The 24,164-nt window shown below is 42.9% G+C and overlaps 1 protein-coding gene across 3 annotated transcripts in view; it reads right to left on the bottom strand.

Annotated features, from left to right (window-relative positions):
- ACBD4 (acyl-CoA binding domain containing 4) overlaps nt 1-24,164 on the bottom strand; it is a 224,830-nt gene that overhangs the window by 93,296 nt on the left and 107,370 nt on the right. For all 3 annotated transcript variants that reach the window (XM_069237954.1, XM_069237956.1, XM_069237955.1), the window contains exon 8: nt 11,418-11,589. In XM_069237954.1, coding sequence (XP_069094055.1) covers nt 11,418-11,589 — 172 coding nt within the window. The remainder of the gene's footprint in view (nt 1-11,417; nt 11,590-24,164) is intronic.

The raw sequence follows: 24,164 nt of genomic DNA, 5'->3' as shown, positions 1-24,164 counted from the left end.
TGACATTTTGGGCAGAAGCGGAATGGAGTCCGTTCCATCAGCCTTGAAGAGACACGTGGCCGGGCCGACCAGGCCCCGACGGGGGATCGAAAAAACCCCGAAGGGCCACCGGAGCTCTTCAAAAGTCGGTGTCGATCTGTAGTAACTAACCCGATACCGAACGCAAACAATACCGACGATTTTTCCGAGATTCTAACTAACTTTTCGACCCGAAACACGGAGCGAAAAGGAACACGTCCGAACCCGATGGCGGAAAAAAACCAATCTAAGATGGAGTCGACGCCCATGCGCAATGGAGCCGAAATGGGAGGAGTCCCTCGATCTCGTGACTCGAAAAGACTTCTTCGAAGAAAACAACTTGTAACACTCTGAGCCCAACACTAGATGGCGGGATGTGCAAAGCATGTGTATCTGCAGCTACACATGCCATCGAACATATGTATATATATATATATTGTTAGGTTTGATTTTCAAAACAATAAAAAATGTGAATTATATAAATATTTATGCAATGTTTTGATATGATTCAAGCTGAGACGTTAAGCAATTGGTGTCAAGATACAATGAAGGCTTATTTTTGGTATGGACTAACTCCACTGTAAAATGGCTGCAGTGATGCTTTCTTAGTTAGATCGGTACGGTAGTCTTTTGTTTGTTTTGAAGCATTTTTTGTGTAAACATGATTTGAACAAAATGGCGCCCAATATTGTGACCAAGGCCCAGCAGGGGTTGAAACGCATGACAAATTCACCTTATTTACTTACCATGCATGGTAAACGTACTGCGTAGTAAAGGCTGTTTCCCCTGTGTTCGTTGCAGTAGTATGCCAGACTATAGCTCAAGATAAGAGCTGGTCCCAAGACAAATGAGGTACTGTTAGGGCTAGTATCACTAATGTCCAGTAGCAAAGGAGGGTGTCACAACCTGTTTCAGCAGGGCATGGTGCAAGCAGGAGCTACTGGACCAATCCATGGCGTTTGAGGCCTTTTTCTCCTCATGTCCCGGGTTCTCCCCCGGGCTCTGAGCAACTGGGCAAATGAGCACTTGACTCTCAGCGGCATTGCGGGACATGCAGTTCAAGACGTCTTGATGGGGGGGGTGCTAGGTGCAAATGTACACAGATTCGTAACTGAAACATACATTCAGCATCCCCAATAAATGAATGTCCACAGATACTTGGTTTGACGGAAAAAATTGTATTTATGTATTAAAATACAGCACATAAATAACCCACACAGCAGTGGCGGCCGGCAGTTTTAGGAGGAAGGGGAGCGGGCGGGAAGCACACTCACACTTTCACACACACACACACACATCCATTAACAACACTCATCAACATTCACACATACACGCACCGAACATTCAGTAAAAAAGATCACACACACACTTACATTCAGCCTCGGGGGTCCCAGGAGGGTTGGGACTGGAAGGCAGCAGTCCCAGCCTTGTCACAGAGTGGGATGGGGTCAGTGAGACTGCTGACCCCACCTCACTCTGCCGAAGTGTCACTGATTGACAATCGCACTGGGCGCTTCAGGGCTTAAACCTGACGCACCCAGGTCGAAGTCAATGGGTGACGCTTTCCTCGTCACCCGGGGGAGGGCCTCGAGGCACCTTTGCTGAGCCGAGGAGGCCACGCCCATAGGAGGTGTGATCTCTTCAGCCCACCAGTTCAGTTCAGACAGCCAGGAGTCTGCGCAAATCGTGCATGTCTGCTCCTGGCTGCCTGACCTGTACATGAAGAGTGTCTATCAGGCTGACCTTTGCTCAGTCTGACAGACACTCTTTATGAGGTGCAAAAGGTGGGGGTGTGTGGCCCTTCCGCCCTAAAGGACGGGCCATGCCTGCCACACAGTCTTCGTAAAGCCAGCACTCTAGCTTTGTCCAGGTAAGTCAGTACCTGAGTCCCACTTCTCTTTCTAAGGGCTATGGTTATTCCCCACTCATGTGAAGCAACATTCAGACTAGGCCCGCTAGTAAGTACAAGTCTAAGATGTTCCACAAAGGCTTCTTAAAAGTCAAAGTTGTAGTGCTTTCAGTCAGAACAAGTTCCCCCCAGAGGCTCAGTGGCCTGGCTATCAGTCTAATTCACTCTCGCTGGAGCTGCAATTCGTAAAGCCTGGGGGTACGTCAGTGGCCCGATGGTGAGCAGAAGTCTGGATGCTGCGGGCGAGGTGGCGGGTGTCCACGGCGTTCTTCTGATTGTGTGGCAAATCCTTCTTGAGTGTGGCAGCAGGTCTTGAGTGCTTCTGGGTTCGAGTGAATTAATCTATGTTCTGCTTCCACAGGTCGCAACCCGATATGTTTTATGGTCAGACACTGCACCAGGGCAATGGCCCTCAATCTCCACTGTGGCCCCACCTGGAATACGTGGTTGTGAACTGCATCACTCCGATGACGGCCTATCTGAGTCACAATGCTGCACAGGGCGAGTGCCCTAGTCTTGTCACAGAAATGCACCAGGGCGTCTGCTCTTAATCTTCACAGTGGTCCCAATCTGGCACACAGGAGACACAAACAGCAGCAACCAAATGTGGATCATAATCTCCAGGGGTTCCAGGGATACACTCAATTGGATACCCCCTGGTCCTCACTCCCTCCAGGCACTCACTTCCCTCTCACAGGGTCCTCTTGTCTCAGCAGGCAAGTGTTGGTGCTCCAAGCTCTCGGGCAATCGGTCTTGGGTGATGTTCCCTTACCCAGCAGAAAGGCTACCATAACTTAGTCCCTAGTCCTGGTCACAACAAGCAGGATTCGTGATGAGCTTCCACACAGTGATGTGCAGCTGCAGTTTTACAATTTTGGGAAGCTCAAGCTCCCCTTTTTATAACCCCTTTCCAGGCACAGATGTAATCTATTGTCTTACTCTTCAAGTCTGTGTTGTGGGATGCCTAATTTAAAGTGCCCACTCCTCCTCATTTCCTTTGTCCAGGAAGCAGCCTGTCACAGCAGGGGCGACTCCACTCTTGATATCCCCAAAACTGAAGCCAATGAGAGTGACTAAAGGATCAACTTGGATGTCGGCCTTACTGGTATATGCCTGTCAAAAGGCTACAAAGGCTCTCAGCCCTTACCTAGATTTCAGAGCGTACAAGGCCAGAAAGCATGCGGTGGGAAGCAAATCAGGTTGACTGCTGGCATGGCTCCTGCGCAGCGCAATCCCCCTAGCACAGTGATCAGACATACCCCTACGTGCTTACTCACAAACCAAATGGACATAAATGATGCATTCACCTCACACTATGAACCTTATATAACTCTCCCTCTGAAATTAGGACAATGAGTATGTACACCTTACTCAGAGTGGCCAAGTTGCCTGTTATTGAGCCCCTAATCAGAGAAGAACTCAACAAGCCCATTACGATACGAGAAACACAAGGCGAAATCAGTGATGCAGCCACTTGCAAAACCCCAGGGCTTGACAGGTTCCCCACAGAACTTTATAGAGCCACTATGCACTCATTAGCCACTAAACTCCTCAAACTCTTTCAAGCTGCCCTCGAGGAAGGAAAACTCCCTCCCTCGCTCCAGGAGTCTCTACTGATCTCCATACTAAATTTGGAAAAGACCCATTAGAACTGACCTCATATTGTCCACTTTCCATGCTCGGATTCAATTACAAAATACTAAGCAAAATTATAGCCTCTCGGCTCCTGGAACATATGCCCACTGTGGCCCACATGGAACAGAATGGCTTTATCCCAGGCAGGGCCACTACGCTCAACAACCAGTGATTACACAGGGTCATGGAATGTCCCCCCGCTCAGTGGCCACACGCCACTTGTATGATGTTATGTTTAGAAAAAGCGTTTGATACACTGGACTGGGAATACATGTTTTCCACCCTCACTACACTGGGAACCATGCGCGGCCTGCAAAGCTTTATATGTCTCTTTTATGGGGACCCCATGGGCAGAGTGAAGATTGGGCAATGCATTTCCCCTCTGTTTCCAGTGAGTAGAAGGACCCACCAAGGTTGTCCCCTATCCCCCCTCTTTGCTCTAGCCATGGAGTCCCTGGTGCAAAAACTTTGCCAAAGAGCTGGGAGGTGGCCATTAGACTAATTAATGCACGCAGCCTCTCTGTATGCCGATGATGTTTAATCTATATAAGCAACATTAGACAAGACATCAGTGATATAACGTCTATAATCCTGAGGCCTGGGAGGTAACTGCACCAAATCATTCCTGTTCTCCCTACATCTAGACTGTCCACCCCAGCACTTCGTAGGAGACACTCACACCCTGCGCTGGGAACCCCGGCACCTTCTGATACTTAGGAATACACATTTACCATGGCACTCATGGACCTCATGGATAGTAACCTCACCAGAGCCATCGCTTCCCTCAGCCCCCAGATGGCCTTTTGGGTTACACTCACGGTTCAGGGCAGGATTTTCTTGTCTGAAACGGATATGCTCCCTCGCTTACTATACTATTTCCATAAGCTTCTGGTGCATATCCCTAACAGGGTCTTCCATAAGCTCCATGCCGCACTGGGAAGCTTCATCTGGAACAAAGGCAGACGCACTGCACATGCTGCAACTACTGGTAAAAAAGGGGGAGGGTCTAGGAGCTCCCAATTTTGAATTACTACCTGGCCACCCAGCTTCAGTAGCATGGTTGCATATGACAGTTACAGACGCAGCCTCAGACTTGTGCCCTCCATCCTGCAGTAGTTTCCCGAAATTAGGCTAGCCGCCATTAACCCATTTCACCCAGTGCTAGGATTAGCGGGCCTTCAACACTGGGAGTCAGCGGGAATAGGCACTCTGGGAGCTCTGTTTCATGAAGGAGTACAGTTGCGCACAGACTAGGGCATACCAGCCAGGCACTTTCTAGCATATGGTAGACTTCTACCTTAGCTGAGTTATGGCATATTACGGTGCATATGCTCCATACTATAGGCAGTGGGTGTCACCTGATCACCTGATTTACCCGAGCACTAGCGCATACTGTCTGTGACCCCTTACTGTCGACTTGCAGGAGCTGGGAGTGAGATATTGGCAGGGAATTCATGAATAAGGAGCACAACACATTGCATAGGGACTATCTCAAGCCAGAATCCCTGCATAAAATATGTGGTTCCTCCCCTGAATGTATCCGATGCCAGGGCCCGACACTGACACCAGACCCACATGTTTTGAACCTACCTGACGGTGGAGCGTGTTTGGAATTACATTGCTGGAGTCATCACAGAGTTATCAGAGCAGACTGACATATGTGCCTTGCTCAACCTCTTTAAACATTTTTAAACATCCAGCTTTATAGATCTTGCTCTTCTGATAGGCCGCAAAACCAATGCCATGCATTGGAATGCCCACACTCTCCTGGGCTAGCACTACTGGTGCACAGCGCTGCTAAAATGAAGAAAGGCCAAAACTATGGCACTAAAGCTAGAGGAGGCGGGGGGATTGTGCAGAGTTCCTAACGCAGCTGAGTGGGAGGTGTTCATGCATGACCTGCAGACGTACAAAGAGGAACTCCCAGCTTAGGTCCTGACAGCCCCCCCACACATCCTCCCTCAGTCGGAAACCTCTTGGGTCCCCTAGCTCTCCCAAATCCCTTGGTGGAGCAGATTGATGACCTAGGCCATTCCGAAATTACCGTACATAGGGGGTTATTCTAACTTTGGAGGAGTGTTAATCCGTCCCAAAAGTGACGGTAAAGTGACGGATATACCACCAGCCGTATTACGAGTTCCATAGGATATAATGGACTCGTAATACGGCTGGTGGTAAATCTGTCACTTTTCCGTCACTTTTGGGACGGATTAACACCTCCTCCAAAGTTAGAATAACCCCCATAGTCCCTTCCTAAAATTGTTAAATGAGGATGGGTGGCTGCAATGAAGGGTAATGAAAACAACAATTGTTGCACATTGTACAAATTGTCATATTCCAAAACGATGTAACTGACTTCCCAATTTATTCACTGTTCAAGTTCGAACCAATGACTCCTGCTTCACATATTCTGTGTATACATGCATGCGATTCGAACACTTTGAGTGCAATGTTCACGTAACTTATCAGATCCGAATACATTATTTGTCATTGTATATGACTGAAATGCTTAATAAAAATGAGTTTAAAAAAAACAAAGGCCCTCAGCCCTATTCATTATTAGTCCCTTATTGGCTCCTTCTTGATCAAATATGCCCAGGCCTTTCAGAATCAAAGAACTGTTCTAAAGTGCACAATGGAGCCTGGCTCTCCCTTCTTCCAGTGTGTGTCCCACCCAGCATTCAGGAATGCGAGCAATTGTCAAATCCGTCTGGCACATGCCTTCCCAAAACCCTGGGCTTTCAAAGTGGCCCCCAAGGCCGTCATGTATTGTATCACTCACAAGCACACATACATCACAGCACGTGCACACAAACACATGCATGCCTCACAGCACTACATGCTAACCTTGTGTAGGGAAAGGGTAAATTAAGCAAGCTGCAGTGGAACCTGTGCCACTACAGTGACACAGTTAAGAAGGTCTTCTCACACTATAGATCATATTTACTAAAATCATGGTATATGCCAGCACCATGCTCGTACTACTTAACTCTTTGGTAAGGGCAGTAACTTTTTACTACTTTTAAGTGTGGTGCTTTTGGAGCCCCTTCTGGTCTAACAAGTCTGCAATCGTCAAGACAGGCCTATGTCATGGAGCACACACATGGTCTGTGATCATCAATGACAAAAAATCAGCACCAGGGATCCATATGTCATTGCAGCTCAGAGCAGGGGTGCAAGTCTTCACCATGCGAGGGACTTTCCACCACAACAGGGAGAGTTTTGTATTCCTGTATATACCTAGTAGCTGATATTGTTTTCTACTTCTATAGTTCCCATCTACCAGATGGACAAAAATCATCTCTCTAGCTAATTTTATATTTTCTATCCCTGCAATATCAAAGCTACCACATTACTGGTTCAGCCCACCTAGGTGTATCATCATTCTGTGTGAGGGGTCCAATGATGAACATGTCACGAGATGTGGTGAGGGGTGAGGACCCCTTTCCAACCTTATAAATTTGTCCAGGACCAGTTACAGAACCTGACTCGTGATTTTCTAAATAAGGACTACTTTTTTTTTTTTTTATTAATATCATAACCACAAGGAGGTGGTACGGTTCTCCAAAAACATGTCTCCTAATTCACCCTTTGGTTTGGGTACAAAAAAACGAAACCAACCATGACGTATAATTTACAATCCAAGTATCAGTATCCTATTTTCCTACCCTTTCCTATTTCATCCATTGCCCAACGTCACCTTTTTCATAATACAATGTACACATTGATCTTCGGCAACTCAGCAAGCACTAGTCATGCACCCAGGGGAGTGTAATTTAATAAAATATCTACTTGTCCATGGGACAGGTTGCTTCTTAAATCTCTTTGTCCTGTAAAAAAAAATCAACTTGTCCCTTTGGTACCACATAAGTTATAGGAGTAATACTTCCTGGTCTACTTCTGTAAATTCTTGTGAAATCATGAAAGTCACTAATTCAAAGACTTATACCGTGTGTGCATTTTTGACACTTTTTTAAAGAATTGGGCCCCTTATTAGGTCTGGCGTTAACCAAGATATTTTGCTTTTATTAAAATTCTATTTCTCTGCCTATCTACCTATCGGCTGACTTTACTGTGAGTGATAGCATTCTGCTTTTCAACAAAGAGCATACTGGCACACAAAGTAGTACCAGGAACTACTGTGGCAATGTGTGATTTTTGAGACCCAAAAAATTTTTTTTGCTTTTTGCCAATTGTTGTTACAAAGCCATGTCAAAAGAAGACACACATTGACAAAATCTAAAGACCGGCAGCCAATGTCAGATCAGTGGGCTTTGCAAGTGCTTGTTTATTTTCAAGTTTCCTATAAGCTTGTTGAAAATGGTTACACTGATTTTCAGTACTTACCAAGGAGCCTGATCTCAACTTCGGGGCGGGCGACCTGACAACGACTAAGCTTGTATACTTCAATGTAAGTGACCGGCTTACACATTTTGAACTTTTACATTGTTAAATAATTTTTGTTGTTTAGGAGAAGAGCTGACTCACGTTTCTTGTGAATTTTGGTCCTGATGAAGCGTCATTGGATCCGTAAGGACCGCTCGACGCGAAACATGTTGACCTAGTGTAGGGGGATTTCCAGAGTGATATCCCTCTGAGTTTACTGCTTTTGAAAGTAATTGAGCATTGATACTCAATTTATTACTTTCCCTTGTTTTTAATCTTGGTTTCATCCCTGACTATTGATTAAAATTATGAAATATGTAGTGATGAATAACCAATTTTATTTCATTTTTTTGTTCTCTCCTCTGTGCGCTGGTGCCTGAATGCAGACATGCTCGCTTAAGATAGCTGGAACTCACCAGTCACTACCAAGAACAAAACGGCTTGTTGCCCCCCTGTTGGGGAGCCCGTCAGGCCCTGCACTGCCAGCCTGGCGTGGAGCACTACCCGATGATGATGCTAGTCATCCACTGTGATGCTTGAGGGTACTCGCTCCTGAATGTTCAGGTCTCACTAGTTCTTCTTACGTGGAACAGTGTACTTTCGTTGTTGTACTATTGTTGGGAGAGTGTACACTGGACCAGTTCAATCTCCCGGTCCCCCCCCCCCTCCTTCTTATCTTTATACTGATTTACAAGCTTCTGCAAATGTTTGTGTCTAATCAAGAGAGCATTCTGGGAGCATTATACATAGCCTCATATTGTTAAACTTTTCAAATGTGTGTACACTTTCTTTAAATGTAAACACTGTCAGTTGTGCGCTGTGACCTTACAATGTTTATTTAGAGTGCTCACCCTAATAAAAAAGGCTTTGCCCTAATGAACCATTAATACAAGTTCGAACAGCATTAACACATGGACACAAATATTACTTCAACTGCAGACAGTTGCCTTCCCTCTAGATTGGCAGCCAAATGTTTGTGCTGCAGGGGGCTGGGCCAACTTGTTCCAAGGATAAAATAAACATGAAAGCGTGTTGCCCTTGACCCCAAATAATATGTCCTGGGCACTGGGCTATAGGAATTCTACACCCCTGTACACCTTTGTTAAAAAGTGGACAACAGATTTAAAAGCTTATAATATTCACCACCATCAAAGAGGAAGTCTGTCCAGCCAGTAGTGGGAGCAGGGAAATACTCAAAATTTACTAAAATGGGGAAAATCCTATGCTAAAGAAAGAACTATAAATTACTGAACTGTAAGCGTAGTTCTTTAGTATTGGTTAATTGTATATATCCACATGATTATTTGAATATTTCCAGATTTCAAATCCAGAACCCTTTGCAAAACAAACACATCATACTTGGTTATCAGTTGCAAATGGAAGGCACATTACAAGACGTAAAGCTTGTTTTCCCCCACACTCCTAAGTGCTACTTTAAACTATGATCACACCAAATAATCCCATACAAATAGTTTAAGGCAAGATTCTACAGTACATTAGTGCAAAGGAGTCCTCTTCCGTGTGCTTTCTTTTTTCACACATTTTGTTGCCTCAGTGTATGCTTTCAGTTTGCAGCTTTTGCTGCTTTTAGACACTTTGTTTCCCATTTATACAGGTAGTTAAGGGTGCATAACCCCTTCCACCCCCCCACAACACACACACACACACACACAAATGCGCGCCAAGCGCATGAAGCAAGGGTATTTTGTTTCAAGATTTAGCCTCAAATTGTGAAGAGATGGTCTCTTTTTAAACATTTTGGTGCAGTGTGTTCAAAGAAATGCTGCCCGTGATGTCATAAGTAGACTGACTCTACTGTTTGCATCAAGTCAATGCATATGAAAATCAAAAGCAGCACCTCAGAAAGTAAGGAGATGGATAGGGTAAAAACTTTAAGCAAGCCAGAAGCATGTCCATCCATACAATAAGGGCTTCAATTGTCTAATCCACACATTAAAATCAAAATGCGGTCTTGTATTTTTTTCCATGCCATCCTCTCCACTTGCCACCTTAGAGAGTACACTCATAGTCTTTTGTGATCATCTCTGATTTCAAGGTCTTCTGCCAACAAATATCAGTCTCTATGTAAAACATGCCAACAACAACAGTTTCCTCACTGGCCACTCAATAACTACTGCTAAAACATTGAGAAAAGCCTTGAATTTGACATCAATATTGGGTTCAAAATGCGTATAAGAACCAGAGCTGTCCAACAGCAAAATTATTCTACTCCTGGAAAGCATTCTACTAAGTAGTATATTTTAATAGTGCCGTGGCACACCTAATCTCACCTTTATCATTTGTCTTTATACTTGAAGTGGTGAAAGTGAAACCAGTCTAGATGCCTTGGTGTCTGTGCATTCCTTTCTCAGAGCAAGTCAGTAACCCATGGATGAAGATAGCTATAGTGGAGATTCAACCCTATTGCAGTATGTTCTCTATACATATATACACACCAATTACCACTTTGTCTGCTTCTTTGGATAAAGGGATCATTTTTGAAAACTCATTCAATACCAGAGAAATAGAAATGTTGGTATTTTTGTTCACCAAACAGATTATGCCACCAACATTACATACAATGATTTTTAGAATAAGTATGGTTACCATTTTAGAAGTGGCAAAACAAAAACTCTGTCGTCATCGCCACATCCAATTTATCTTGAGCACAAATAGGTTTATTTCAGAAAGCAGGTTATCCGACAAATTCAGACGCAACAGTCTCAATAGGATATGAGGTCAGTGTCTGTGAGACTTCAGTTGTAAAAACCTGTATGCTTTGTTCAGCGAACAGTTGCCACATGTTATTCAATTTATTAAAACAACTCCTACCTTATGTCTACTTCTGGATAGCTAGCCGACTGAAAAATCTGGCATCATTTCTGTTTTCTAACTCATCACCTTTTTAAAAAAATACTTTTCGTATACATTTTTGTGTTTCCGTTATACACATCAGATTTATTTTTCAAAAATCATTCACAAGACTGTTGGTAGCGTACAATCCTCCTTTCAATTTTAAGTATTACAGTCATATCTGAGACAGAACGGGACACTAAGAAAATGATACTGTGTGATTTCCACAGTTCAGCAATTTGGTGAAGCACAGGTCTGCAGTACAATCTGTAAGCAATCAGCTACAAGGTCCACCTGGTGGTAGTTTTATTTATTGGCATGTCTTCATTTTGTATCTCATTGCCATAATAACTCAGCTAGACTTAGAAAGACCTATTCACATTTTACTTGATTTTGATTTAGGATATTGCGTGTGAAAAGCATAAGGTCCAGTGGCAGACAGAAAACATGCTAGCAAACTACGCATAATTTTCTACAAACACAGCTGCATCAGTGCATGCAAAGCAGAGAATTGTGGGCAAGAATGTAATTTGGACTAGGGTGGCACATTGGTTGCCAGACTGCATATTTAAATGTAGTCAAAACAATGAAAGATAAAGAGATGTACCACTCATACCTCTGGTAGTCTTAGGCTGCTGCAATGCTCCACTCCTCTGCTCTGTAGACTCTCCTCTTCTCCCAAGATCAGCATGATGGTTTACTGAATCCTTGTCCCCACCTTCCCAGGCAGATTGGGAGGTTTCAGAATTAATCTGACAGTCATTTTGAGAATCCAATGACGCAGAATCCTATAACCAAATATAAAATAATCAAAGGCTGGCCATTTATGTTCCCTGCAACGAGTATAGTAAATTAAGTTTCTTTAAGTGTGCACTGACTGACCACATGTGGCCAGACCTGTCTTCTCTAAATAGAAACATAGAACATCCTGACATCTAACATGTGTAAGGAACACTCAGTTGGAGTAGGTGCATTGCTAAACAATACAGTAAGAGTGATAGTTTGATTGATGTATATCATATTTGAAACTGTGTTTAGAAGGAACTAAGGGCCTCATTCCAACCCTGGCGGTCGTAGACCGCCAGGGTGGCTGTCCACGGAAGCACCGCCAACAGGCTGGCGGTGCTTCATGTGGAATTCCGACCGGTTTCCCGCCGGATTAGCCCCGGCTGGGAGAATCCTCCATGGCGGCACTGCAAGCAGCGCCGCCATGGGGATTCCGACCCCCTTCCCGCCAGCCTGTTTCTGGCGGTTTTCACCGCCAGAAACAGGATGGCGGGAACGGGTGTCGTATGGCCCCTGGGGGCCCCTGCACTGCCCATGCCACTGGCATGGGCAGTGCAGGGGCCCCCTAACAGGGCCCCAGCATGATTTTCAGCAGACAGTGAAATTCGCGACGGGTGCAACTGCACCCGTCGCACCCCTACAACACCGCCGGCTCCATTCAGAGCCAGCTTCTGTGTTGCAGGGCCTTTCCCACTGGGCCAGCGGGCGCTCCCTTGGCGGGCGCCCGCCGGCCCAGCGGGAAAGTCTGAATGGCTTCCGCGGTCTTTTGACCGCGGAGCGGCCAATTGGCGGTTTCCGCTTGGCGGGCGGTGCCCGCCGCCCGCCAATATTGGAATGACCCCCTAAGTGTGCATTCTCATCACTACCCTGCTGGAAAGGAAACCAGTATAAGGCTTGAGAGTCGAACAAGCCTGTAATTCACTGACCGTGCAAAAAGATGTAATGACAACTATGGAGGCTGTCTTCCAAGAAAGATACCGTAGTGAAGCATTGTGAATGGATTTGAATGGAGGTATCATTAATTTAGGAAGTACTAAACTGACCTCTCAGCGATGAGAGAGCAATCTTATAGAATGGAATACCTTGATTAAGCCTTCAAGAAAATCTTTTAATACAGGAAGCCTCACAAATTGAGACTTGCGTCAGATTTTTCTTTTATGCACCTATTACCGTAAGGTATACTTTGATAGAGAATACTTACAGTTTAACTTTAGTTAGATATAAAAGGTAGGGCAAAATTACTTTTACTTGAAAAATAATAGCATCAGAATCTTGTCATCAACACCACATACAAAATTACTTCCATTTTAAAGTGTAAGATTTCCTTGTTAATGGTCTCTTTGCTCCACTCAGGCTATCTATACAATCTTGTGGAAAATTCAAATGTCCACATTGTTTGATCTATGCTGCCAAATTCAATGATGTCAAATTTAGATGGCATATTTGGCACTGTTGTCTTGTCAGCAGGTTCAGTTTAGCCTCTTGTTTAGGGCAAGAGCCACTTGAAGAAGGCCTATGAACAACCACTGTCTGGGCTGTTGATGGGGTGCGGGGGAGATTAGTATTAGTTGGAGTACCTTAGTTTCAGAATCACTGCTGGTATTACAGAGATGAGAAAAGATGCATCTAGATCCCAGTTCCCATTTCCTGAAGGGGAAGTTTCAGCATTTTGGGTTTAGAGCAGTGCCATATAGATCTATCTCTGCAAATTTCCATACAAACAAGATGTCTTGCAGTACCTCATCTATAACCCATTCATAGTTTTCTTGGAAGAAGTTGCAGAGAAAATCTGCCCATTTGGTTTTGCTGGCCAGGATATTGACCTTTATAAAAAGATTTCTGGCTAGCAACCATAACCATATTCTGTGAGCTTCCAGTGGCAGTAGTCTCAACATGGTGCAATCTTGCTTACATAGTGCAGTGTAGAGGTACTGCCCATTTCATCAAGATCTGATCTAGTGTTGGATGGCAGGAATGACTTGAGAGCTAGTTGGACTGCCTCAGCTCAAAGACGTTGATGTGGTATAGTTTCTTTTGAAGTCCATAGGCTCTGAACAAATTGATGTCGTAGGTCAGCACCCAATGCCAGTTCCGAGGCAGCAGTTAATATTGTCTGGGTAGGAAGATCTTGCTGAAACGGGACTCTGCACCTCCAGACCAGAGACTTCCTTGCTGGTTAAGAAATATTGAGAATGCAAACCCACGTTTTCTTCTAAGTCCATGGATTCTCCAAACATTGTTGTAACAGCCTGATTTGAAGGCTTGCATTTAGTAGAACTGCAATGCATGAAGCCATTGAACCCAAGAAGGATGACATCTGACAGGCTGTTGGATGGAGCAAAGGTTGCCTGTATCAGTTCACTCTTTTGAAAGAAATTGAAACTGTTTCTTCCAGAAAATGACTTTGGATGGGCTGTTCAAGCCCTTCTACTCTTGCATCTAGATGGTGGTAAAACTATACACCATGACCTTCAATATTTTACAATGGAACTTCTTAGGGGCAACTTACATGAAGCCCTATGTCTCGTCCCAAAAAATATGTTCAGGTGTTATTGCTGGAGTTAAATATTTCTCTTCTGCTAGCTCCAAAATACCAGGCATTATAGACTGTAACATTCTAGGCACTGAGCGAGGTTGGAGAATCTTCATTCTTACGGAGATGGCCGCATGAGGAACTTCAAGAGGAATGTTTACTTTTATAGCACGCCTGGCAAGGGCATTATTAAAAGTGGTGAAGTCACAACTGGTGAAACTCTAGCTGGCGATACGGCGAAGGATGTTGGGTATAGGATGATTAGGTGTTTGTGTCCAATCCAGTCATCTCAAAGGAGTCTTCAAAGGAGAGAACTCAGTCTGAATTTCCACAGAGGGTGGTAATCCTGTGGCAGAATATCATGTGGAGGCAGGCGTAAACATGGAGGATGTGGTGGTCAAGGATACCTCTAGTAGGAGAAGGCTTCTTCCTGACTGGAGACAACGAAGTTGGTCTCCAGACCATCACTTTCGAAGTCACAGGTAGAGGCAGATTTAATAGTATTTCTGGTGGATTTATTGGATGTTCCACTGGAATCCTGAAAGATAAAAGCCCAAGAGAAGCTGGTGGCACACTTGGAGTAGGGGATAACTTAAGTCTATTCTGTGGTGATGACACTTCTGCTTTGAAGATGCATAAGATAATGATATTCTCAACCTGAGTGATCAACTATAGTGCTCAGACATCATGTGCCTCAACATCGATACCCATCACAGCAGCAAAGCGTGTCTCAACATTGATTGATGTGATGTCAGATGGTGGGAGAGCGTTAACATCAAAAATGTTCCTGCTGCCAAATAGTGGTGGTGCTTCGGAATCAACAAAGATCTATTTCACAACGGCAAAAGAGTTGGTACCATACCGTTAGCTAAAGCTGTGAAATGGCGACAAGAATGATGATGCTTTCTTTTTCCTTCCCTTCTGGATCTTTTCTCCCTAGACTTCCCCCTTTGGGAATCCTTTGGGGCTGAGGCCTTAGAACAGGGATAAACACTCTCTGTAGACTTGTTTCACTTTCTCTTCGTCCGTAGCCTTCAGGCTTTCAAGCTTGCCCCACTGTCTGACGCCGACATGATCTTTTAGTGTCCTTTTGGAAACTCTTTCACAAAATTCATGTTCAGGAGCTGAATGTGAGCTTACTACATAGACTTGATTAAGATCTAATGCTGCTTTTTGTCCTTCTACGTGAAGGGCACATCACTGAAAAATTCGAAAGAAAGCTTGAAAATGCTTTCCAGTGATGAAAAAAGTTGACTAAAGATACAACAATTTGAACTTCTGACAGAAAAAAGCTGTAGAAATGGGGTGAAAACATCACCCACAGTGTTCCTAGGTCCCACTCTCATGAGATAAAAGAAAAAACTGGTTCTAGAAGGCGACTGCCAGCAGAGTGTATTCTGGGACTGGAAACATCTAGGCTTCTTAAAGGCAAAAATGACCTTTGTTTAAAACGTGCTAATGTAATGCTCATTAGGACTCTTTCTACCCTCATTCAACATACCTTTTCACAACAGTCTATGTGGTTTTGTAGTAGTAGACGAGGGGTAGTTTGAGAAACATTCTGCCTTCATAGGCTATAAGAGGGGTGCTGTTTTTTAAAAATGTTTTACTACTGCACAAGTTACATTATTTTTGTAATTAAATTATGGCAAAATGTGTTCTGCTGGCTCGGCAGTTTGAAATTTCCATACAAGGTTGTGAGGCCCTCCTCCCCAGATGCAACCCTACACCAACTTCCTCCTGTAACTTTCTCCTCCTTTACAGACCACCACCTGACAACTCAACATTCCCAGACACTTTTCTAGATACAGTCTCAAACTTTATAACATTATACTCAAACCTGTGCATTCTTGGGGACCTAAACATCTGGTTTGACAAACCCAATATGTCCCATCCAAAAGCTATCACCACTGGCCTAGTCACATTGAACCTACAGCAGATTGTACACAATCCCACAAACATCCCTGGACACACCCTAGATGTACTTTTTGCAAAGCCTGAACTAGTTTCCCTTCATAGCATCACGTCAATCACATGGTCAGACCACCATTGATAACTTTCCAAAATAAAACACCACAAATCAACACACCCTATAGCAACTTACATACATGCATCTATCGACCATGGAGCAAACTCAATTTTGAAGACTTAGAAATACAACTAACAGCCAACACAGATCTAGATTCAATTAGTTCTGTTCCAAACTTTATGAGTGGCTACAGGAAGCTTTTGATATTGTAATACCACTCAGAAAAACTAAATAGGACAAAAGAAAACCAACACCTTGGAGAAACACAGAACTTAAAAAGATAAAGCAAGAAATCAGAAGGTTGCAACGGACCTGGCTCAAAACAAACAACATTCAAGACAAACTTCAGCTACACAAACTTAACAGAACATACAAATCATCAATCAAAAAATCTAAAAAAAGGTACTATTCAGACAGAATTCAAAATGCTAAACCTGCAACCAAAGAATTTTGTAAAATTCTCAATTAATTTGAAAGCCTAAATGCATGGAAGGAAGTCATTCCACTACTCAAGATTTCACAAACAAACTGGCAACTTGTCACACAACCAAGGCAGACACACTAGACTCCTATTTAAAACAGAAGAAAACCATCAGCACCAACCACTTTTCTAAAATCCCCTACAAGAATAAACCAACCAAGCATGTGCACTCCTTCAAACAAATATCACAAGGTCAATTTATGGATTTTATCAAAGTAGGCAGGCCTTTCGGTTGCCCTTCTGACCCTTGTCCACCACACATCTTCAAGAACATTCTTTTATCAACTTCTGCTGCCACACCTGTAAGAAGAACCATCAATAAGTCTCTAACTACAGGAACTTTTCCTGAAGATCTGAAAAAGGCCTACATATGTCTGATATTAAAGAAAACAAACCTAGAGCCACAGGACCCCAACAACTACAGACCAATTACAAATGGACCTTTCCTGGGCAAACTGATAGAAAGAGAAGCATTCACCCAGATGTCACAATTCATTGAAGACAATTCCATACTTTCAGACTACCGAACTGGATTCCGCCTGGGAAAAGGTACTGAATCGGCAGTCACAACAATATGGGATGATCTTAAAAGCACAGTCGACAGCAATGGAGTTGCTGCACTACTCGTGGACCTCTTGGGTGCCTTTGATACTGTTGACCATGACACCCTAATTCAAAGATTCCACGAGGCTGGCATTGAAGGGACTGCTCTCGACTGAATTACATCCTACCTTCAAAACAGAACTAATATTATCTATTCTCCCTGCTTCTGGTCCAAACCCTACCTCACAAAAGCAGGGGTCCCCCAAGGATCAATAATCTCACCTATGCTTTTCAACATCTACATTATGTCATTACCAGAAATGATCAATAATTTTCAACTCACATGCTACAGCTATGTAGATGACACACAAATACTACTTAAAGTGGAATGCCCCAAAGACATTGAAAACTCACAAATCTTCAGTTGCCTCAGAGCCGTTGATCAGTGGATGACTTGGAGCCATGTCAAACTAAATGCTTCCAAAACAGAAATACTCACATGTGGCGACTGGAAAAAGTATGACCCACTGTGCGCCTGGCCTGACGATCTAGGACCGCCTCAAGTATCCAAAGAAGTTAAAAACCTTGGAATTACCATGTACTCCAAGTTAACAATGAATGCCCAAGAGGACAAATTAGCACAATCAAGCTTCATCACCTTGAAGATTCTGTGACGCATCTTCCCCCACCTGGGATTTCCACACTAGGTGCAGTCTACTGTCTCTCTTGTACTATCCACACTGGATTATGCCAATGGCTTCTACCATGGATCATCTCTATCTATTATAAAAAAAACTATAACGTATTCTGAACTCAGCTGCCGGGCTACTAATACAAGTAAAGCCACAAGCCTATATCTCCCCTGCTTTGAGAGCACTACACTGGTTACCCGCTGCCAGAAGATCCACCTTCAAGCTGCTTTGTACGACCCACAAAGCTATTCATGGAACAGGACCGCTTTTAATCAGAAACAAAATAACCAAATACATTCAACAACAAAACCTCTGCTCAAGACTGGCACCCCGCCTTAGAACACCACAATACAAGAAAAAGGCAATAGGTGGAACATCCTTCTCTGTTCAAGCAGCCAAACTAGGGAATTCATTACCCCCAAATCTAAGATCCACGGATAACTATCTTGCCTTTGGAAGACTACTCAAGAGTTGGTACTTTCCTTCATAACCACCATATTCAAACAGCAATGGACTGCATATGCCTGTGTTGCTAAATATTTATAATATGATTATGTGTATATTCTAGATATGTATAGTTCTTTAAGAAATATGTATCGTTACTATTTCATAATAATATATTATACACATGCTCTTTAAGCCTGCTTAAGAAATGTATACTCACGGGTCTATATATTTATGAGTGTGTGTGCATGTGTGTATGTATATATGTGTGTGTATGTACATATATGTGTATATTATTCTATGCTTAATATGTTCATAGGTTATTGCATAGCTCCTAGATAAGTTGTTATATTAGATACGTATGAATCTCTGCTTTCGTTTTTATATCACAATGATCAGATGTTTTATTATCATAAGCATTTCTCTATTCAAAAATTGAGGAAAGATAAATTAATGTTAGAAAAGTACTTATTAATTAACTTCAAATATTACAAATCTTAAAAGTCTGTTCATACAATACTATTTTTCTTCTCACCTTATTATACCCATTATTATATTCCTTGCATATATATTCCCTTACTATGTATTTGCATATCTGTTTATTTATTACTCTAGTCCTACTGTACTAGAGAAAAATGTAATACAAATAAAATAAAATCTATAAATAAAATTCAAATTATAAATAATTAAATAAAAAATACAAAACAATTATATATATATAAAATAATAAATAAATACAAATAATACCAATGTACTCTCTTGTAAGCTTTACTCTGTCTCCCCATCACCCTATGTCTCTATAAATCTATCCTCCATCCACAATCTGACACATCCCAAACCCATACTACTACTTTCATCTCCAAAATAACCCTGCCTAAGCTCTTCCCTACTCTACCACATCTAGCTCACCCCAACCCTCATTTTACTACCATGATCTCCCAAACAACCCTACTAAATTCTCCCTCATTTATCTCCCCTTTGACTCATCCAAACCCCCTCTTGCTACTATGATCTCCCTAACACTTTCCACAGACTCTTCCCTCCTCCATCTCTCCTTCACTCATCCCAAGCCTCATCCTATTGCTATAAACTCCCAATCAACACTTCTGGATTCTTCCCTCCTCTATCCCTCCATTACTCTAGACAATCCAACTAACAAACTCACATATCCTCTGCTCAAATAACTCATAATAATACCAATACTGTACTCATATTTCCCTTTACTAATTGTCCACTAATGCCTCATGGGTTCCAGAGTAGCGTGCTAGTCGCCAAAAAGCGCTTCGATGCCTCATCAGGGGTAGTAAGCGTTATATAAATACAATTACAATTTATCTTACATTTATGACCATCAACAAAGATCCTTTGAAGCAGAACTATTTTTCCATTTACCCATGACATTTTCGAACATTTTTTAAAAATATGTTTATTGTTTTAGTCAATAACTCACAATATACCATCTTTCATTGTACATTTACAACATGTTGTTTACAATGTGGCCTCGACTGTGGGGTAGAATAAGTCCCACATACAGCAAGTGCAGGAGCAACCTCCTCAACTGCACAGTCCCTCTCACTGCACTCCACCCTTGAGATCATTAGCAATCCCATCTTCTTTCCCCCAATCTGGCCCATCAGTTTGAGTGTCTCTGTTTCGCAAGGGTGACTCTAAAGCAGTCGGGCCTCCCACTCCAGGCCCTTCAATATTTTCAAAAACTTCCCATGGCAGCTCCTCCTCTCATGAACTGCACTTTCTACATCCATGCAATGGATCATGCGAATCATCCACTAATCAGGAAGCCAATCTATGCCACCATTAATATATACAATAAACCCTGACAAATTCCTTTTATATATCCGGATTATGGATAATAAATTCATAGGGACACCGTGCTCTTGCAAACCCTTACAGAGCATTGCTCTTGGGACGGGGTCAAAAGCTGCCTTAAGGTCAACAAAACGTACATACGGATGTGCAACATTTTTCACAGAAGTAGTAAAAAGTGGAAAACCTGATCCAAAGTGCTCACCTTTGACCTGAACCTGCTTGAAAATGTTTTTGTTTCACTAAACCAGGACAACAATTTGTCAAGAACCTTCTTGCTAAAAACCTTTTGCACACTATCTACTAAGCGTGAGGGGCAATAATTCTTCTGAGTGTTACAGTAACCTTTTTATAGATTAGAAAGATCTCAGTTTCTTGTCGAGATTTGTGAATCTGTGTTTCAGCCGCAACTGCATTAGGAAATATATATATATATATATATACATATATATATATATATATATACACACACACACACACACACACATATATATATATATATATATCTATCAAAACCCTTTCAGGGTTAGAGTGACGCATAAATTATGCAAAAAAGAAGAGAGAACTCTGGATAGTTCCCAAGTTTAGGTGGAGAGCAGCTCTAGGAAGGAGCACCCTGCAACACCAGCGACACTCTAGATTTGCTCACCTCAAATGTCTGTTTATCTAGCAAAGTTTTTAAGCATAGGATCAGCACAGTGCTATCCACGCCGAGCTAGATAATGACAAAGTTTTTGCCATTTGTATAGCCAAGTCTTTAAGCACAGGTTTGACACAGTGTCAACCTCGCCAAGCTGTAAAATGACAAAAGCCATTTACCACTCCAGGCACAGTATTACAGCTTTGGACTGGTAAATTACCGTCCAAGACAACCTGGAATGAGTAAAAGCAACCCCTGGCACGTGTTTCCCTCCCATTAGAGCTCGTCAGAGAGGTTCAGCTTTGTCCAGACACAAGCGAGCACCCAGTATAAGTCAAAATAAATCCCTTTCAGGGAGTTTCCTTTTCATCCTTTGAATATGGAGCCTTCTTTGTGTATAATCTGGCTCCCCTGCTTCGAGCTCTTGTCCAAATTTGTGGCCTTGTAGTTGTTCTGAAAGGCCTTGTTCTTCGGAGTAGGAGCTTGTTTTCGGCTCCGAAACTGGGTGTTTCGGTACCGAAACTTTTTCTATAGTCTTTTTCGGCTCCGAAGCCACTTTTTTTGGTTTCGGTGTGCCGATCTCTCGGTGCCGACTTATCTCGGAGCCGGTCTCTCAATGTCGAATCTGGTCTGAGCCATGTTCTCGGTGTCGAGTATGCTCTGTGCCGGGATCTCGACCGGAGTCGGATGATTTTACGGGTTAAGCCATGGCATGCCGGCGGTGGCGTCCCCTGGGCCTTCATGATTTTTGCATGAGTTTTGGCCGGGGCTGGTTTACTAACGGTTTTCGGCGACTGCTCTGTTCCGGGCTCGTCCGAGTCCGAGTCAGCGATGGAGAAAGTCTCCTCTTCCTCGATGTCGTGGTTTCCTGACGGCGCCGACGCCATTTGAAGCCTTCGTGCTCTCCGGTCCCATAGCGTTTTCTTCGACCGAAATGCCCGACAGGCCTCGCAGGTATCCTCTTTGTGTTCGGGGGACAAACACACATTACAGACCAGATGTTGATCTGTGTAAGGATACTTGTTGTGGCATTCAGGGCAGAAGCGGAATGGGGTCCGTTCCATTAGCCTTGAAGACGCACGCGGTCGGGCCGACCAGGCCCCGCCGGGGAATAGAAGCCCCGAAGGGCTACCGGAGCTCTTCTTGATTCGGTGTCGATCTGCGTTAACTAACCCGATACCGAACGCCAACAATACCGTCGAATTTTCCGAGATTTGACTAACTTTCCAAACCGAAACACGGAGCGAAGAGGAACACGTCCGAACCCGATGGCAGAAAGAAAACAATCTAAGATGGAGTCGACGCCCATGCGCAATGGAGCCGAAAGGGGAGGAGTCCCTCGATCTCGTGACTCGAAAAGACTTGTAACACTCCGAGCCCAACACTAGATGGCGGGATATGCACAGCATGTGTATCTGCAGCTACACGTGCCATCAAACATATATATATATGTGTATATATATATATATGTATATATATATATGGCCCCCAAACTGTTGGTTCTCAGCAAAATAAATCATTTGGAATCTCATCTAGCCCAGGGGTCTCTCCTAGCGTTTGTGCTCCAATGGCGGTAAGTGTCATGGAGAGAAAATATGACTTGACTTTGTCCACTCACTGGGACTGTTTCTACAGCAGACACTATTATAACAAAAGTACCAGTATCAAGATATTAGTTAGTAAACAAAGTAGTAAAATGGTGGACCCAGAAGGCAGATTGGATAGGAACCTCTGAATTACTTACAGCACTGGCACTGCCACAGGATATATTATTCCAGAAGGATTTCATATCTTTCAAGTGAACAGATTCTAAGAGGTCCTGCCAAACTGAAGTTTACTTAATTTTTTAATTTTCTTGTAGCCTAATCTGACCTTCACTATGACCCCCTTTTCTTTGCTTTTTATTGCAGAAATGTGTTTCTTTTAGACACCCTGCAGTTACTGCTAAATTAAGAATGCATTTCAGGTGCAGGTTACCCTTGGTTTAATTTCTTGAGTAAAGTGACTTTTTAAAGATGCAGATAGTTTTTATGACCTTTGTTTAATTACTAGTTTACTGATGGATTTGTGAATTATGGTGATTTAAAGCCATGAGCAAGGTTTCTTATACATTAGTAAGTACGTCCAAAGAGGTTGTGATATTAAACCACCTCACTCTTCTGTTTTAAATACAACAAAAGGATCAGCTCCTAGCCCGGGTGCTCTAGGTAAAATAACAAGAAAGTAATCTTTTATGGACAATATGAGTGCCTCATGACAGCTTTCAATTTTCAGTTCAAGAGTGCACTTCCATATCAAGCACAACACCCAAGGTCTAATAATACGTAGTTGGTATTACTTATATAATTCTGTCATTGAAAGGCTGGACAGGTAACCCTATCAGAAAGTGAGCACCCATTACATGCATGCAAACCACAAGTAGGGGTAAAAGGGTCAGGCTGTAACTGTCCAATTCTCTAGAAGATATCTTAGAATAGGCACACCCCAGGATTAATCTTTGTCAGTAGTTATATTATTCAAGATACCCAGAGGCTCCAAGATTGCACTGAAATAGCACTTAGTCACTTTTAAGCAATGGAGTTGTTTAGTTCTAAGGGCATATGCCAAGTAACGTTCATTATATTTGCTATTACACATCTGGCTACTTTTTGCTTACTGTACAAAGTCAGACACTTCTTTTTGTTTCCTCTCTAGCATAAAGTCACTTCAGAATTATAAAAGCAGTGAGACCAGGATTACAAAATGTGCAATAAAATCTCTGACACTCATAGACAGAAGTCAACTGCAGTGCAGTGGTGACAATATATGGTCCAACTGAATCCAGCTTGAAAAGGCACCCCCCAATCTGGTGAATCCTAAGAGAGAAGTTAAAGTGATAACAGAAAATAAGCTCTTCATGCTTTAACTATAGGTGATGAGTCATAATCTCTGCAAGACAGTTTTCTCTGTGAGCAAGGAACAAACTGGAACAGTGGTCAAGTTCAAATAGAGCACGGCAAAAAACTGAAAGAAAATATTATTAGCCTTATTATTAATACAGCTCATTAAATTAGAGACAAATGATATCAAATTAATGGCTCTGTAAATCACAGAAGAAGCAAATGAACCGGCATGAATCCATAGATCAGTGACACAAATTTTCTCAGCAAGGTTTGGAAACCGTTAATTAAGAATGAGCATTTTTTAAGACATGTGTTGCTATAAGGTGCCTACCTAACACACAACAATAGCTGAAGTGTCCTTTAGAAAAAGCCTCAACAAGTAGCAATCCTCAAAATATCCAATGTAAACCCCAAGTGAGAACTCTTCATCAAATTAATTTGGTAGATTTCCCCATCACTGGGGAAACGTCTTAAACCCTACTTTGCCCGCTTGTCCATCAAACCAGAAA

This window comes from Pleurodeles waltl, chromosome 6 (assembly GCF_031143425.1).
Source record: "Pleurodeles waltl isolate 20211129_DDA chromosome 6, aPleWal1.hap1.20221129, whole genome shotgun sequence".
NCBI classification, from domain to species: domain Eukaryota; kingdom Metazoa; phylum Chordata; class Amphibia; order Caudata; family Salamandridae; genus Pleurodeles; species Pleurodeles waltl.
Note: the sequence above shows the minus strand (reverse complement) of the source record. Positions and strands in the feature narration are given on the sequence as shown.